At 36.9% G+C, this 18937-nt stretch overlaps 1 protein-coding gene across 5 annotated transcripts in view; it reads left to right on the top strand.

Annotated features, from left to right (window-relative positions):
- Positions 1-18937, top strand: part of cdc42bpab (CDC42 binding protein kinase alpha (DMPK-like) b) — a 93540-nt gene that overhangs the window by 62539 nt on the left and 12064 nt on the right. For 4 of the 5 annotated variants that reach the window (XM_051655056.1, XM_051655060.1, XM_051655059.1 and 1 more), the window contains 17 exons: positions 39-149; positions 500-750; positions 1889-1994; positions 6119-6243; positions 6813-6918; positions 7031-7179; positions 7615-7706; positions 9777-9853; positions 11242-11280; positions 13671-13787; positions 14288-14365; positions 15709-15814; positions 16180-16316; positions 16622-16761; positions 16850-16931; positions 17537-17756; positions 18763-18825. In XM_051655056.1, coding sequence (XP_051511016.1) covers positions 39-149; positions 500-750; positions 1889-1994; positions 6119-6243; positions 6813-6918; positions 7031-7179; positions 7615-7706; positions 9777-9853; positions 11242-11280; positions 13671-13787; positions 14288-14365; positions 15709-15814; positions 16180-16316; positions 16622-16761; positions 16850-16931; positions 17537-17756; positions 18763-18825 — 1999 coding nt within the window. The remainder of the gene's footprint in view (positions 1-38; positions 150-499; positions 751-1888; positions 1995-6118; positions 6244-6812; positions 6919-7030; positions 7180-7614; positions 7707-9776; positions 9854-11241; positions 11281-13670; positions 13788-14287; positions 14366-15708; positions 15815-16179; positions 16317-16621; positions 16762-16849; positions 16932-17536; positions 17757-18762; positions 18826-18937) is intronic. The other variant, XM_051655058.1, reaches the window with a different exon arrangement.

Genomic DNA, 18937 nt, shown 5'->3' with positions numbered 1-18937 from the left:
TGGCTGTGTGTATGATGTTTGTGTTGTTTTGCTTGCAGTTGGAGGCCCAGGTTGAGGAACATGTGGCAGAAACTCAAAAAGAGAGGAAGCTTAGAGAGAGAACTGAACAGTACAGCAGGCAACTAGAGGAAGAGCTGGAGGGGATGAAGGTGATGTACAGAGCATACACATTAGTGATGGGCGGAGTCATATTTCTATATATTGGTGTATTTAGATCCATGTACTGATATATTATGGATAGGCCCATTTTGAGATTAAATGCAATGGCCAATAACTGCCCATTTTAGAGCAGACATTTTGAGTTTATATTTTGTCAAATAAATTTTATTGTATTTTTATATTAGTATTATTTCAGCCATTGACCATTTAAAACTCATATTGGTTAACCACAATTCACACATGTTGTTGATTAAGTTTCACTCATAGCACTTGCTCCATTTCTCAGCACTCCCTCTTTCACTCACTTACACTCACATCTTGTGTTCTGGTCTTCTTGCAGCAATTGAAACAGGCTGGGCCCCCCCACGCAGCTTCGAGCTCAGACCAACAGCAGGAGCTGATGCGCGTGCGAGCCGAGCTGGAGAAGAAGAATGTGCAGTACGAGGAAGAGTTGGGTCGCCGCGAGACGCTTCACAGCAACGAGCTGAAGGGCCTCAAAAAGGAGCTGCGTGACGCCGAGGGTCAACACCTCACACTGCAAAAAGAAATTCTCATGCTCAAAGACAAACTGGAGAAAACACGCAGAGAAAGGTATTAGAGATAGACCGATATATCAGTTTTACCGATTAATCTGTGCTGATAGTTGGTTTGTGGAACTATCGGTTATTGGCAAAAGTCTATGCCAATAGTTGCGATTTTATTTATTTTTATTTTTATTTTTTTATTTTTGTATTCCTCCGTGTTCCTCAGAGAAACCAGCAAAATCCACTATCGGTCGACCTCTAAAAGGTACATGTGTGTCAATATAGAGTAGCATATCTTTACATTTCAGAACTCAGTGATTGCAACAGGTAATTCCTTTAAGAGGTCTTCCTTAAAAGGAATAGTTCACCCAAAAATGAAAATTCTCTTATCGTTTACTCACCCTTATGCCATCCCAGATGTGTATGACTTTCTTCTGCGGAACACAAATTAAGATTTTTAGAAGAATATCTCAGCTCTTTTGGTCCATGCAAGTGAATGGGTGCCAAAATTTTAAAGCTAAAAAAATCACATAAATCAACATTAAAGTAATCCATACGACTTCAGTGGTTAAATAAATGTCTTCAGAAGCGATATGTTAGGTGTGGGTGAGGAACAGATCACATTCACATTCTTCTTGTGTTTTCGGTAATTCACATTCTTCATGCATATCGCACCCTACTGGGCAGGGAGAAGAATTTCTAGCAGAAAATTACTTAAATATTGATCTGTTTCTCACCCACACCTATCATATTACCCCTGAACACATGGATTAAAACACTGGAGTCATATGGGTTACTTTTATGATGCCTTTATGTGCTTTTTGGTGCATCAACATTTTGGCACCCATTCACTTGCATTGTTTGGGCCTACAAAGCTGAAATGTTCTTCTAAATATCATCATTTTTGTTCTGCAGAAGGAAAATCATACACATCTGGGATGGCATGAGGGTGAGTAAATGATGAGAGAATTTAATTTTTGGGTGAACTATCCCTTTAAGTAAAATACTTTAATTTTAAATGTGTTTATAGCTTATAGCATATTCAGTAGATGAGTTTAAAGACTGCAAGCCTCAAAACTCCAGTTATGATTGCATTCTTTAATTCTTTACATTAAATATCTCCATGGTAACATGGTATCAGAATATAGCTGTACTGTAAACTTTACTTCTTCTGATATTGACCACTTCTGGTATGTTTGCAACAGCCAAATGGAGCGAGAGGAGTTTGAGACTGAGTACAAGCAGAAGTATGAGAGGGAGAGAGTCCATCTGACAGACGAGAACAAGAAACTCACCGGCGAAGTGGAGAAGGTGAGATGTTAATTGCTCTCAAACACACATGTTCCAATGCTCATGATATTCATTAACCAACACATCTTTCATCGCAAAGTATACATCAAAACCCAGTCTGAAATTCTCCCTTCTCTCTTGGCACTCTCTCCCCAATTCTGCTAACATTCCTAGAGAGGAATCATAACCACACACACACATACCAAATTGCTTCTTGGCTCACCCACTATTTACTTTGGACTGTGCTTTGGACATATCAGATAGTAGAGGGCTCCTTATTTTTTGTGGCATGGATATTAAACATTATTCATTTCCTTAAAATACTTGGAAACCCCAAACACAAAGACCGTTTAAAACAATAGTGCAGCCGGCCAGAGCTGTCATGTCAAATGCCAGATTGGATGGAGTTTAGAAACATTAGCAAGAATGATGGCATTTGGAAAGAATTGAACCAGGATGTGAAAAGCCTGAATAAATTCACATTCCTTTAAAAGAGGGACCAGAGACGTTTGTATAGACACGCCGTAGCATATTGTTTGCTTCCTGTCTTTCGCAGGATGTTCACACAGAACAAAGAGCTGATAAATGCTGGAGTTGCTCTGGGGTAAAAAAGAAAATGTGCTGAAAGCTCACCTCTGCTAAACCTCTTGATGTTGAGAGATGAATTATGAAGTTGTCTTGCATTGTTAGCAAGCACCACTATTACTATTGGTCATACTTGGAGTTAGGGATTTTTCATAACCCCTATCCCTAAGTATTACATTTCTGAATGTAACGCATCCTGAATGTTTGTTGTTCCTTCATGAATGATGCCTTAAATCATGTGGCCTGTGAAGAGAAAATGTGTTATTACTAGGGCTGTCAATTTAACATGTTAATTTACTTCGATTAATTAATTAAAAAATTGCTTTAAAAATGTACTTATTTAATTATTAATCATTACCCCTGACGCCCTGACCTGTATGTAAATTTCAAAATAAAAGTACATATTTTCCTACCATCGAAGCAATTCAAGCTTTAAGGACATGTAACTTAGAGTTTTTATGAGCCTCGTCAGCAGGGGGCAGTCAGCGCTTCTCAACAATCCTCACCGGCAGTGCATGAATGAGAGCCAGTCAAACCCATTTTTGAGCAATTTGCACAGGATGTCAGCTGGAAGAAACATAAAAGAATGCAGGAGTATTGAGACGCGATTTTCAAAGTTTCAACTACTTTTAACTTGACAGCATCCTAAAAACACAGGCGTTTATGAGGCTGAAAACCGTTGAGATTCTCTAAAGCGTCCGTCTGACTGACACATACTGTATATACATAAAACGACAATTTAAAATAGCGCAGACGGAGCATAAGAACACATCCTGTGAGAAATGGACAGATTAATGAACTAATTTGAAAATGAATTGTGTGGAGGTCAGTGTATGTTCAATGCTATGGAAATTGAACAAACAATATACTGGCTTCTAATGCCTCTTTTTTGTATTGTACAATCAATGCTTTATTCATCTGCCACAATAATGCAATATATTTAAATTATTACATTAAATAGATTGCATTTATAATTATTTGAATTATTATGTGTTATTTGTATTATATTGTTTATTTGGGGGCCCTATCTCAGCAAATAGTGATTATACAGCTTTGGAAAAAATTAAGAGACCACTGCAAAATTCAGTTTATCTGGATTTACTATTTATAAGTATGTATTTGAGTAAAATTAACATTTTTGTTTTATTCTATAAAGTACTGACAGCATTTCTCCCAAATTCCAAATAAATATTCCAAAGAAAACAAGTTCATATTCATTTTTAAACAACAGAGTACTAATTGTTTTCTTTGCATTATTCAAGGTCTGAAAACACGGCATCTTTTTTGTTATTTTGACCAGTTGTCATTTTCTGCAAATAAATGCTCTAAATGGCAATATTTTATTTGGAATTTGGGAGAAATGTTGTGAGTACTTTATAGAATAAAACAAAAATGTTAATTTTACTCAAACACATACCTATAAATAGAAAGTCCAGAGAAACTGATAATTTTGCAGTGATCTCTTAATTTTATCCAGAGCTGTATGTGATTAATTGCAATTCATTTGATTTATTTATCGGCATGTAATGTAATTAATTTTATGCATTTTTTTTTTTTATTGTTTGTCGGCCCTAGTTATACATTTTTTAGATATCAGACTGGACAACAATAAAACGGATGAAGAAATCCCAGCGCACTTTGAAGTTTGGACTCATGCCCTATATCTGGGGACCAGAATATGATAGAAACTTGGGGGTGGGCTCTTTTGAAACCTAGCAAACAACCAAAACACACTAGCAATCGCATTGCAACATGCTAACAACCACTCAGAAGACCTCACCAATTGAATAGCAATTCATTACATTTTATATTTAATCATTTAGCAGACACTCTCATCCAAAGCGACTCACAAGCAATTTAGTCGTCAATCAATATGGATTTTTCAATGACCATGGATATCCTTTCACAAACTCAAATTCTTCACAGACCCCCGATCCCACGTACCATAACAACAAATATGATATTATTTACTAAAAGGATAAATTATCTTCGTAATGAGTTCCAAAAAGTTTTAATACATATGAAGCTCGCAGAACGGCCAAGCACTGCTGTGTGCAAAGGCTTCTGTGTGCAAGATGTTTCAAATATATTACATTTTGTTTTATGTTTGGAAATGTTTTATTCCATTGTGTTTTAATAATGTAAGATTGTGTTATTGTGTTTGATGTACACTTAATGTACAGCACTTTGGTCTACACTGAAGTTTTTAAAGTGCTTTATACTGTAAATGAACTTGACTTTGACTTACCTACAGCCATTGTAAAGCAGTTTACAAGTGAGGAATACAGCACAAGCAATTCATATCAAAGAGAGCAAGAACAAACACCATAAAATGAAGTTAGGTAGAGTTTAGTTTCTGTTGCTTATTTCTGGTTTTAGCACCATCCGTAAGGCAAGAAACATTAGAAAGCTCAAACAGTGCTGATTTTTTCCCCCTGTAAATTATTGTAATTTCCCACTAGCCAAAGCATTAGAAAAGTACCATATTCTTCTGAAGAAAAATAAACAGTTGAGTATTGATTCATTAGATTTTATTTGTTAGCCCACTGTAATATCATATTATTGTTCTTAACTGTAATGATACAATTACATTATTTATTATTCATTGTGTCAAATTATCATGACATTTTTAACTGTCACTTTTTGCTTTTCTGTAAATAAAAGGGGAAAAAAGTTCTTATAAGTATTCCTACATCATAAAGGCTCTCTTTCGTTCGACAGCAAGTGTCACACAATTTACATTCATGTAAATGACAGTTATACTGAAGTGGAAAATTATACATAGGCTACTGCAAAAATAATGAAATGAACTAATATTGGCCACTATTAGATCTTATGGTTAAAGGGTAACTGTGTTAGGAAATATCACATTTGACCTAAAGCTGGATCGTCAATTGTCATACTATACTAACTTTTAATATGACAGTAGCATACTTTATCTAGCAAGATTAAACAAAATTATTATTAGAATATACTGTCAGAAACGGGGACCTTGCTAATCCAGTGCTGGTCAGCTGTGGCTTGTGAATATTCGCGCTCATTGTGGTCGATATAACTTGAAATACACAACATTAAACCCCTTCTCTTTTTTACTGGATGAAGTAATAGCTTTGTGTCTCGATGTATGATGAATATTGTCCACTGTCATATTGTCATATTTTTATACTAGTCAATAGCTTTAGATTGATTGATTAATTTTTTTATTGCTTATTTTATTACAACATTGCAACACAATGTTCACAATTCAAGAATTTTCCACCGACACCCTGGCTAAGGACCCCTGGGTGTCCGCGGACCCCAGTTTAAGAAACACTGCTCTACCTGTCCTGCCTTCACCCTGCCATCACTTCTTTTTTACTTGTCCTACTTTACCCCCCTTACATTATATTGTTATTCCTGCCCAAACTACGTCTGTCTGCTTCCACCCATCTATTTAATTAGAAATGGGCACATGATGTGAAAGAATGCTTTTTTAAAAGTACAACTATGCCATGTAGTCTCTCAATTAATATGATGTTATTAAGACTGCAAAAAATAAGCATGTCTATATCTCTCTTCAGCTAAGCTCTCAGTGTGAGATGCTGAGCAGCAGCCAACGGCAGCTGGAGGAGGAGATGAGAGAGCAGGCTGATAAGAAGGAGAGTGTGGCTCACTGGGAGGCGCAGATCACAGAGATCATCCAGTGGTGAGTGGAGCCCCCTACCTGCAGCCACCTGATATTACACGTGTTGAGACATACACTTGAGAAACTTGACTTGTGTTGGCATGACTGTGTGGATACAAATGCATGTGATTATGAAGATTCAGTGGCTTTAGAAAGATGGGCCCTCTTGTGGCCATTCTTCACTTCAGTGCAATTGCAATTTTGTATTTCGAATCAAAATAAACATCTTTATCTACAGAAGCAAAGATATTGCTTGTTTGATGTCAAATGGTAGAGTTTTCTTTACGGATTTAGTTTACACTGGTAGGATAGTGTAGGATAGGATATGATAGGATTGGATATTTCTTTATTTACCTCCTTGGGAAATTGGGGCTTCACAGCAGTAGAAAAAAAAAGTTACAGTTAAAAATGACAAGTTAGTTAATTAAAGCACACTGACAATCTCACTAATAGTTGACAGGCATATTAAGCTGGAAAACATCCAAAAATGACACACTTGCCCTATAAATCAGATCTTAATTAATAAAATATTGCAAATGCAGGCTTACTATGCCAATAAAAGTCTAAATTGAGTTAAACTATGTGTGCAGGGTGAGCGATGAGAAAGATGCTCGTGGTTACCTTCAAGCTCTGGCCACAAAAATGACAGAGGAGCTTGAAGGGCTCAGGAACACCAGCTTGGGGGCCAGAGGAACGGTGAGACACACTCACACATTTAAATGGCAGCATAAAAAAACAGATAAAGATGAAACACATATTCTCCTCTATCTGCTCTTCTGATGTGGTGTGGTCTCTCTCGATTTGTCAGGACATGCCGTGGAAGATGAGGCGCTTAGCTAAGCTAGACATGTCTGCCCGTCTGGAGCTGCAGTCTGCGCTGGATGCTGAGATCAGAGCCAAACAGGTCATCCAGGACGAGCTAAACAAAGTCAAAGCATCCAACATTGCTACTGAATGGTGAGACCACACTTGTGCATAAATATGCACATACTTCTACCCAAGTATACTGAAACTAGAAAATTAGTATAAACAACCTGGGTGAAACTTTTTCTGATGACAGAACGTTTTTTTTTTCCTCCAGCGACAAATCTCATGACCAATAAGAGAAACTTTTTGGTGAATTTTTTTCTCTTAAAATTCTGTTCTCATTTACCCATTCTCATGTTGTTCCAAACCCATATGAATTTCCTCACTGGAAGACAAATAAAGCCTTAATGACCATTCGCTGTCATTGTATGGAAAAAGTATTCAATAAAAGTGAATGATGACTGAGGCTAACATGCTGCTTAAAATGTCTCTAAGATGAATATATTTTATTTTTGTTCATGCTCTCTTTTTATCAAGTTGAAATAGAATGACACAGTTTCCCTATCTGTTATTTCTGTCTTACAGCAAATTGCAAGAATCTGAAAGTAAGAACCAGGAACTGCTGACAGAAATTGAGAGACTGAGGAAGGAGACGGAGGAACTGAAGATGAGGAGAGGTGACATGATTAAATATCCACGTAAAACTGCTCAGCATGCATTTTATTTGACAGTGCATAGAGAAAGTTGATAAGTTCTGCAATGTGACATGCTTTACTACATATGAATCATTTTTAATAGAATTTACCAGTTAGTAATGTTATTTTGTAATTATTATGCAGCTTGTATGACCTCATATTAATTGAGAGACTACACAGGATATTTGTACTTACCAAAGTGGCATTCAACTGATCACAATGTATAGTCAGGACATAAATAATGTGAAAAATTACTTTTACAATTTGAAAAAAAAAATTCAACTTAAACTACTTCAAAGAGTTCTCATCAAAAAATCCTCCACATGCAGCAATGACAGCGTTGCAAATTCTTGGCATTCTAGCTGTCAGTTTGTCCAGATACTCAGGTGACATTTCACCCCACGCTTCCTGTAGCACTTGCCATAAATTTGACTGTCTTGTCGGACACTTCTCACGCACCTTACAGTCTAGCTGATCCCACAAAAGCTCAATGGGGTTAAGATCCATAACACTCTTTTCCAATTATCTGTTGTCAAATGTTTGTGTTTCTTTGCCCACTCTAACCTTTTCTTTTTGTTTTTCTGTTTCAAAATTGGCTTTTTCTTTGCAATTCTTCCCATAAGGCCTGCACCCCTGAGTCTTCTCTTTACTGTTGTACATGAAACTGGTGTTGAGCGGGTAGAATTCAATGAAGCTGTCAGCTGAGGACATGTGAGGCGTCTATTTCTCAAACTAGAGACTCTGATGTACTTATCCTCTTGTTTAGTTGTACATCTGGCCTTCCACATCTCTTTCTGTCCATGTTAGAGCCAGTTGTCCTTTGTCTTTGAAGACTGTAGTGTACACCTTTGTATGAAAAGTTTTTTGGCAATTTCAAGCATTGTATAGCCTTCATTCCTCAAAACAATGATTGATTGACTGATGAGTTTCTAGAGAAAGCTGTTTCTTTTTTGCCATTTTTGACCTAATATTGACCTTAAGACTTGCCAGTCTATTGCATACTGTGGCAACTCAAAAATAAACACCAAGACAATATTAAGCTTCTTTTAACGATCCAAATAGCTTTCAACTGTGTTTGATATAATGGCAAGTGATTTGCTAGTACCAAATTAGCAATATAGCAGGATTACTCAAGAATAAAATGTTGGAGTGATGGCTGCTGGAAATGGGGCCTGTCTAGATTTGATGAAAAATGACTTTTTTCAAATAGTGATGGTGCTGTTTTTTACATCAGTAATGTCCTGACTATACTTTGTGATCAGTTGACTGCCACTTTGGTGAATTAAAATACCAATTAAAGTACAGCAAAATCTGTACATTAGTCCAAACTTTTGGCCGCCAGTGTGTATATTTGTCATAAAGCTGCACCATTAAAATGAACTAGTGAAGGCAAAAGGTGTTTAAAAATGGTCAAAACTTTAAAGCATTGGTGTCCAGTTATATTACATGATATACATATACAGTTATATTCCGGTAAACATTTATGTAAATTTGAACCTAAAAGCTTAATATTGATTTAAAAATGTGCATGGACATGTTACGTGCCAACTACCCACAGTATCATGTAATAAGACCAAAACATTTTTTAGCAGTCCAATTGACAAGATTTAAATAATTACAATATTTTGTTTAATTATTTACTTTGGTACCACATTACAAAAAGTTTCCATTTATTAACAATATTTATTGCATTAAGTATCATGAACAACCAATTAACAATATACCTATATTTTTTACAGCATTTATAAATCTTAGTTTATGTTAGTTGATAAAAAAAACCAATAGTTAATTGTTAGTTCATGTTAGCTCATAGTGTGTTAACAAATACAACTTATGATTTTAAAAATGTATTAGTATATGTTGAAATTAACATTAACAAAGAATAATGAATGCTGTAAAGGTATTTTTCATTGTTAGTTCATTTTAAATAATGTTGTTAATGTTAACAAATGGAACCTTATTGTAAAGTGTTACCATTACTTTTATTTAACTTTTTAAATTAAGATTTCAATAATTATTCATAGCAATAAGATTCTGTCATTTGTTTTGTAGGTGTGAAGCATCAGGATTCCCAGAATTCCTTTTTGGCATTCCTCAATGCACCCACTTCTGTTCTGGATCAGTTTGATGTAAGCTTGAGAACATCTACACGAAAGATCAACATCATTCTTCTACTTTAACTTTCTCCATTTTCTTCAGTTTTAATACATTCTCATCTTATTATTATTATTCTTTTCTGCCTTTCTCTTAACATAATATGTGTGGTTATTGTTTTGATTTTTCTATATTTCTTTTTCTCATTCTGTTGTCCACCAGGACTCATTTTCCTCCTCTTCATCTTCTTTAGTTGAATTTTGGGAAGATGTAAGTTCTCCTTCAGTTCGGATTAGCGGGATGACTTATTGCATCATCCCAACATTACATTTTACACTTGTAAAAGCAGACATGCAAAGACACTTCACTTTTCCAGTTATGAAACTCCCTGTGTTTAACTACACATACACACTGTCACACGCAGATGCAGTAAAGAAAGTCGGGATACATGACATCTGCGCGATAGTCCTAACATCCACCTTTGCCAAACACAAACAGCAAGTGTGAGCCTCTTAATCATGCCTGATTTGGCCCATTCATTTGTTAGGTTTGGGAACAGAGAGTAAATTCACTGTGCTGAAGTCAGATTGAACTGTTTATTCTCAGCCACACAGCAAAACAGGTGGAAAAGGGTGTGTGTGCGTGTGTGTGCGTGTGTGTGCGTGTGTGTGTGTGGGTTCACACCTCAGATAAAAGTGTTTAGTTAGAGGGAATTTGTGGACATTTTGTGTGTATGTGAGTGAGACAGCCAAATGAGTTTGTGTCTGTGTATATTTACACTTGATGTACGTCCTTGAAACCATGCTGATGATCAGATTTTGTATTCTAACATCAATAAAATTCAAGGAAATGTCTTACATTGGCCCCGGAAGCTATTTAAACAATTAAGTCACACTTAAAAATATAATGACATTGAATTGTATAACCAGATATCAATTCAAGTGCCATTTGTTTTTAAAAAAGATAGCAGAAGCATACTTTGCAAAACTGATTGTATACGTCCACTAAAATTTACCAGTTGTTTTAAGCCATTGCAAAAATGGCTCACAAAAGTCAAGTTAGTTCTGAGAAAAGGTCTAACATAATTTGTTTTCAGATGCCAGTTGGTTTGATATTAAGCTTCTAATGCAATTAAATGTATACATGTACATTAAGTGTGGCTTAAGTGCCCAACGACTTTTTAGGGCCTCTGATGCCTCTGATAATGATCCACCCCAATCTCCTGCTGTGAGTTTTTTGGTGTGAAATGATTCCTTTGTGTATGTAGACTTGAGGTATGCCCAGTGATCCAACTACAGATTAGACATGCTACTACACGCCCTCATCCTCTAGCCTCCTTTCTCCTACCTGCCTTTATCCTATTTATCAGATATGTACTGTACATGAAGTTTGACTCTCTCATCTTCTCTCTCTCCATCTGAAGCGGTCACCTTCTTTTGGTCCGGGAAGCAAAACCAGACGTGTAAGACCTGCTTTTTGTCCTACGTTACAGTAAAATCCCCCTGTCATATTGTGTCCTGTGGTTGTGACAGCCCGTTTGATACACTGCATGGGTGGCAGTTGTGTTTGTGGTGATATCTGTATTGCATGAGTCCTTTAAATCTTGCATCTGAACTGTGTTGGTGACCCTTTATGTCATGTGCATATATTTGTCACTGTGGACACTTTTGAAGTATTGCTCACTGATAAACTTCAGAGCAACTGGGTTGGTTAATTAAACTTAGTGGTTTATTTTCCATACTATGAGCTTTAATGGTACACTTTTAAAGAGCCTAGTTAAATGGGAGGGCATAGAATTAATTTAATTGGTTCAGTATTTGGATCTAATTTTAACTGTATGAAGATTATAAAGACAAAAACTACTTTGTAAGCTTAAAGGGATAGTTCACCCAAAAATGAAATTTCTCTCATCATTTACTCACCCTCATGCCATCCCAGACTTTTTTCTTCTGAAGAACACAAAGATTTGTTGAAGAATATCTCAGCTCTGTTGGTCCTCACAGTGCAAGTGAATTGTGACCAGAACTCAGAAGGTCCAAAAAAGGATATAAAGGCAGCATAAAAGTAATCCATAAGACTCCAGTGATTAAATCCAAATATTCTGATATGATAGGTGTGGGTGAAACACAGTTCAACATTTAAGTCCTTGTTTCACTTTAAATCTACGCGTTCACTTTCACTTCAACATTCTGGTGTGGAAGTAACTTTCACATTCAGCCAACCACTGGTTGGGGCTGCTCAGTGGTGGAGATTTATAGTAAAAAAGGAATTAAATATTAATCTGTTTCTCACCCACACCTATCATATCGCTTCAGAATATTTTAATTTAAACACTAGAGTCTTATGGATTACTTTTTGCCACCTATATGTTCTTTTTGGACCTTCTGAGTTCTGGTCACCATTTACTTACGTTGTATGGACCTGCAGAGCTGAGATAATCTTCTAAAAATCTTTATTTGTGTTCTGCTGAAGAAAGTCCTGCACATCTGAGATGGCATGATGAGTAAATGATGAGATAATTTTCATTTTTGGGTGAACTACCCCTTTAAAGGGATAGTTCACACAAAAATGAAAGTACTTTCACATTATATATGCTATATCTCACATCTTCTGAAGTCGTACTATCGCTTTGTGCAAGGAACAAACCGAAAGATAGTAGCTTCCCTTCCACAGTTGCTCTCAAATCTCATTTGCATATATTGAGATATTACACTTGAAGACACACTGTGCCAGGTATTACGTACAGTAATTAATGCTGAACGCCGTTAGTTGTTGCGTGTCACAACCGGTCACTTTGCACCAAGTTTGAATATACTGTGTGAAAGAGATATGAGGGCAGAAAAAAGAAATTTATACTGGATTGAAACAACATGAGGGCGAGTAAATAATTGAGTGAACTAACCCTTTATATTACAGCTCACTTTAAAGAATGTTCCTGGTTTAGTACGCATTAAGCTCAATCAATAATATAATGTTGAATAACACAAAAATCGCGGTTACAGAAAGGCACGTGAATAGGGCCAGTCCGCAAGCATTAAAATACACAGTGTTTCAAAAGAATAGTCACTATATATAAAACGTAATACTTGTCAACATGATTTTAGTCCAATAAAATCTCTGTACTACATGACTTTAATAAAATCACTTTACGATTTACGGTGTTACATCACTGCAACGAAGTTGTAAAATTGGGTATAACTTTACACAGATATGGTTAGTAAGTGATTTTATCACATCAAAATCATGTTAACACCTCTAATGTTTACATCTTGTGGCTATACTTTTGAAACTGTGTGTATTTTAATGTTTAGGGTCTGGTCCCATTCACTTCCATTGTAAGCACCTTATTTTAACCGCATTTTTCTTTTTTTTTTTTTTTTGTATAATTCTTTGTAGTAATCAACATTATGCCTCAAATGCTGTCAATTAGGCCTAACTTGTATTGAACCCAAAACATTTATTTAATGTAAAACCCTCATAAACTGTGGATCTGGTTCCTCTTATTGTTTTCCATGTAGTTCAATGTGTTTGTGGTTTTTCCATGCTGTTTCTGTCCTTTATTTCATCTTGCATGTGTAGTGAGTGTGTGGTCTGTGTGTAGTGGGTGTGTCGTGCCTTTAATGATGTCTTGGCTGGGAGCCTGGATGCTTTACCATCTGCTTTGTTCTGCATAGTGGGTGTGATTCCAGTAAAAGCATGATTGTGCTGATAAGCTTTATGGTCTTGACGTACCGCTATGAAGACTTTCAAGTGTGTTCGTTCCATTCTGCATGGTGGCATGTTGTTCTGGTGTCATTATGCATGCCGTATAACACTATTGGCAAAGAGAATTACTCTCTTGTTCCTTCTCAGCTTGACTCTGCAGATTTTACACCCTCCAACACACCTTCACGAGATGACGATTCGAGATCTCGCCGTATATCACGCTCACGCTCCCCTTCCACCGCCAGTGACATGGAGCCTATTGAGGTACCCTTTAACTAATTAAAGAGCCCATGTAATAACTTGACAAGAGCATATTTGACATATATCCTACTGAAACAAGAAGTTGGGGTGTGACATATTGAGTGGCCTGTTCCTTTTATATTAAATAGCCAATAGGATTAAGTTTCATCACAGTCATGAACCATGATTTGCTACTTTCAACTACATTCTCATTCTTGAGGGCATTTGATTGGACAATAATATGTGCAGTGCAAGATGAATCATCAATATTTCTGGTCCATTTTCCTGAAGAAGATGAAGACTGTACATTTTTAATTGTGTATTTCTGCTAATTTTGATAACTTTTTTAAAGTACACTAGCATATAGATGGCTTTAAAGCTAATTAATTTAGACTAAAAGACACAAAACTCCAATTTTGATTTCATGGGGTCTTTAACTCTTGCCATAACCTTAGTTTACATTGTAAAATGTGTTTGTGATGTATAAGAACAGCACTGAAAATGTTTGTATGTTCTCTTTCTAGTTGATTGACCACTCATCACGTAGTCTTCAGACTCCAGTCAGATCAGGCTATGGAAGTCTGGGACACTCATCTTCGAAGGTAGATAACATGAGGAATTTCGGCCATTTGAATATCTCACAGTTCTTGTCCAACAGGACTGGATGCTATATTCTGATATACAGTATACACTGCAACGGCAGAAATGTGAGATTTATACTGCGGTAGACTCTTTTGTGCAGCTATCAGTGGGCAGGACTGCTTTACTTTATTTATATGCGAGAGCTATGAAAAACATGGAGTTATGCAAAAAAAAATCCAAACAGAGCGGGACGTGTCCCAAACAAGTCGAGGAAGAACTTGTTGTTAAGAGGCCTTGTTAGGCACAACATAAAGTCAGGCACAATTAAATGAAGATGTTTAGTTATTTATGGTGCCAAGCATTGTCGCAACTTGCCACATTAAATTCGACCTTTTTCTCGAATGCGGAAATGTCCCCCGATTCATACCAGAGGCCTGTTTTCTTTCCCCATTCTCCAGTGTTTTCCCTCACTTATATGAATAACTATGAGCTGTTAGGACAGCCAACAACTGTACAAGTTGAGCTTGAACTATGTTTTCTCCAACGTACACTTGTTCTCATTCTGGATAGCTCATTTTGGTAGTTTCTACATTGCTTCTTATGGACACAGGAACCAGAAAACAATCCAGCAGCATTATGGTGGCACCCAGTGGTTAGTCACGAAAACTGTAAATTGACTGTAAAAAAACAGTTTTTTGTATATTGAATATTTTACAATGGCTTCAAACACAGCTAATACAATCAGTATTTAAAGAAACAGCCTTTGAAAACGCACGTTTTTACATGCACATTCACGCAACCCATCGCGCAGCAGCGGTCAGGCGGTCTTGTTAGAAATTAAATACATTTGCTTTGCTTTTCACAATGTCCACCAACTGGCACATGGAACGCAGTGGGAGTTGTTACTATCAGTTTTAATAGTGCTAGTTTTGATTCTCTTGTTTTTAACTAAAGTGTCAATAGGATGTTTTTTTTTGCACTCATGCCAGACTTGTAATTTTGAATTCATCCATAATCTTATGGATTTGGAATCATAAATTCCAAATAAAGAGAAAATCAAATGAGAATGAGAAGTACATTTCTATTTGTTATGTATTTAATTTACTGGATTATCCAATAATAGATATTATGTCATGATTATTTAATATATTAAGCATTTTTCCTTGAATTTCCAGCAAAAATAACTATATTGTGAATGTGAGGTATTCCATCACCATAATAATAAATTACTCGTACAGTGAGATTTTGGTGCTACTGCCCACCCCTATTGTCCTTATTGTCTTTACTCTGTATTGTTTCCACTGGGAAATATATAGAAGATTTAGTTTTTTCCGTAACATGGCTGATCTGCTGTGCTCCACAGCCAAAGGCACATCAGTTTAGTGTGAAGTCCTTCACCATTCCCACCAAATGCAACCACTGCTGCTCTCTGATGGTGGGACTGATCCGTCAGGGCTGCACCTGTGAAGGTGAGATTAACAGAAGTTATAGGAAAACTGGGTGTTAAAAGTGGTAGGGAAGTCTGGGATTTATTTTTTAATTATTTTTTTTAATTATTATTATTATGTATAGCAAATAAAAAAATCTATAATATTCTGCACTATTTTTAGGTCACTTATGAAAAAGATAATTTTGGACAGTGGCCATATACATTTATTTACCTGGTCAATAGTGGAATGTGTCTGTATCAGTCTCAAAATTAACAAATTGAGGAATAATTTACTAACTCTAAAAGTTTCATTTAATGTTATCATTGATTGAATATGCCCAGAATTTCTTATTGGTGAAGTACTCAGTAATGCTCACTGCCAATGTTCTGCATCTTTCCTTACAGTCTGCAACTTCTCCTGCCACGTCACGTGTGCTGACAAAGCCCCCTCCGTATGCCCTGTCCCACCAGACCAAACCAAGGGGAAATTAGGTATCGACACAAAGAAGGGCATTGGCACTGCATATGAGGGGCATCTTAGGGTAAGATTTGCTCTTCATACTGTATGTTGCAGACAGTGGGGTAATGTTATTACTTTGGGTCTTCTAAAACAGCCACATAGTGATTATAGAAATTATACCTCTATAATCAAAGGTCAGACACTGTGGACATACTAAACGCAATAAAGCAGGTTTGTTTGGACATACATTATTGGCTAGTATCGAACTGCAAATGGTTTCCTTTGTGTCGTTTTAGTGTTTGCAAAGAAGGAGCTCTTGGGGTTTACCTGCGAATGTGCTACTTGAAATATGGCATTGTACAGTGAATATGTGACTATCTTTCCCAGGTGCCAAAGCCCACAGGGGTGAAAAAGGGTTGGCAGAGGGTCTGGGCAGTGGTGTGTGACTTTAAACTTTTCTTGTATGAGCTTGGAGAAGGAAAGGGTGCCCAGCCTGGTGTCATAGTTAACCAGGTCATTGACATGAGGTAAAGGAAGTCATCTATATTGAATCTTGATATGTAGTGTTAAATGTCTGTGTGTCAAGCTTGACTATCTTTTACTATCTTGTCTCAGGGATGAGGAGTTTTCTGCAAGCTCTGTTCTGGAGTCTGATGTCATTCATGCTACAAAGAAGGACATCCCATGCATTTTTAGGGTATGCATGCATGTTGTTTTTTCTCTCTACGGAGGTTCCCTCTATTTCCTTTGACTATACCCTGAATGACAGTGCCGAAAAAATGGGTCACAGGTTTATTCTGATACGGTTGTGGACAGCAGGGAAAAAATAATGCTAAATGCACATAATAAAATGCAACTGACTACTTAATTGTGCTTAAATAAGTTATAGCAAAATAAATGAACAAAACCACACCAGGTAAAGGAAAATACACCCAAAATTAAATTAAATACAGCTTCACAATGATGTTAAACATGGATTGTGCTGACCACGATGTGTTTTTGCAGTGAATTATTAGATGGTGAGAGCATGAAGTCAAGATATTTAGAAACCAAAATTGTCAATGTCGCGATAATAATTTTGCACAATGTTGGACCTATGCAGTTCGTGGTATTATTAAACTTCATTGTGGATTTTAAGGACATTTTTGCTAACAATTTTGATACTGTTTTGGGTCGCCATTTGATGCCCTACAAAAAATCAGCGTCCTGAAGCAAAACTGGTTGAGTAAGGATAATCATTTCATTTAAAGACTACATTTTTTGTTGTTGTCTCTACTGTCTTTTTTCCATTTCATTCAACAGGTAACGGCATCTCAGCTGTCCGCATGCTCCCGTCAGAAGACATGCATCCTGATACTGGCCGACAACGAGCAAGATAGAACGAAGTGGGTGAGCGCTCTGAACGAACTGCACCGCATCCTGAAGAAAAACAAGCTGAAGGAGCGCTTCATCTATGTGCCCAAAGAAGCCTACGACAGCACGCTGCCTCTCATCAAAACCACCCAAGCTGCTGCTATTATAGGTGTGTAGATGACATGAAATACTCTTGGAAAGCTGACATGCTGTACTCACTATTTTAAACAACATTTAGCAATTCTTGAATTTCTTTTAGCATACATTTTTGTGACCTCATAGTAATTGAGGTACTACATTAATATTTTGTACATTTAAAAATAATTTGATCAAACAAATATCATAAAAATCTGATTCAACAAAAACAAATGACCCGTTCCAGCACCTAAATTTGACACTTTCTCTTATACATTCATATACATTTTAATCTAAAACCTTAATGGTGATTAAAAAAAAATTGGACATGTTCAGACTGATGTCACAATGAAATTGGAAACAGTAGTTTGTATCTTGAGCTAAATTCGGTCTATGCTTACTGAGATTCGAAACACTGCCCCCAGTGGCCGAAGCGGAAACTGTTGTTGGGCGTATGGACATGTGTGAGCTCCATTTTCCGGTAATGTCCATGGAGGGACGCCAAAAGCGACTTCTGAAGCGAGTTGTTTTCAGCTGTACAGACTGTAATACACTGAAGAGGAATGCATATTTTATAAATTGTACCCCCCCCCCCCCCCAACCCAAACTTCAACGTAAACCTAACCATAAGTAGAGTAAAAATGTTAGAGGGAAGGGTGCAGCCTCCAAAACGTGCTTGTCACTTATTATGCGAATTCGATTACTTTCTGGTTTTAATGCGGGATCTGAACCTGGGTCTCCTACGTGGCTGACGCAATGCACTCCTGGTCGTGCCACTAAGGAAGGTAAACAGTTTTGAGCTGATGTAAAAATGTCTGATGGGAGATGCCGCTTCTCAGTGAGTCAACATAATGTGGCTGATCCTAGGGTACTGGAACTCTCAGAAACAACATGCCAACTTCCTGTATGATCATGTTGACATGTTATTCATCAACTACTTTGGTACAGAGACAACCAAATCTTATGCCAGATCAGCACTGGATGAAAACGCAAACACTAATGCCTTTGCTGAATGAATAACCAAGGATTTTTGTCTATAGATCATGAGCGGGTTGCTTTGGGGAATGAGGAAGGCCTGTTTGTCATCCACGTCACCAAAGATGGTAACACTTTATCAATTCTTCAGCAGTGCCCATCATATTTGGTGGTGGGTTTTTGTGGTAAAAGATCTAGAGTGGTAGCAGAAAAGGTTGTAGGTTCAAACCCCAGAGGGAC

This window comes from Myxocyprinus asiaticus, chromosome 25, assembly GCF_019703515.2.
Source record: "Myxocyprinus asiaticus isolate MX2 ecotype Aquarium Trade chromosome 25, UBuf_Myxa_2, whole genome shotgun sequence".
Classification (NCBI taxonomy): domain Eukaryota; kingdom Metazoa; phylum Chordata; class Actinopteri; order Cypriniformes; family Catostomidae; genus Myxocyprinus; species Myxocyprinus asiaticus.
Note: the sequence above shows the minus strand (reverse complement) of the source record. Positions and strands in the feature narration are given on the sequence as shown.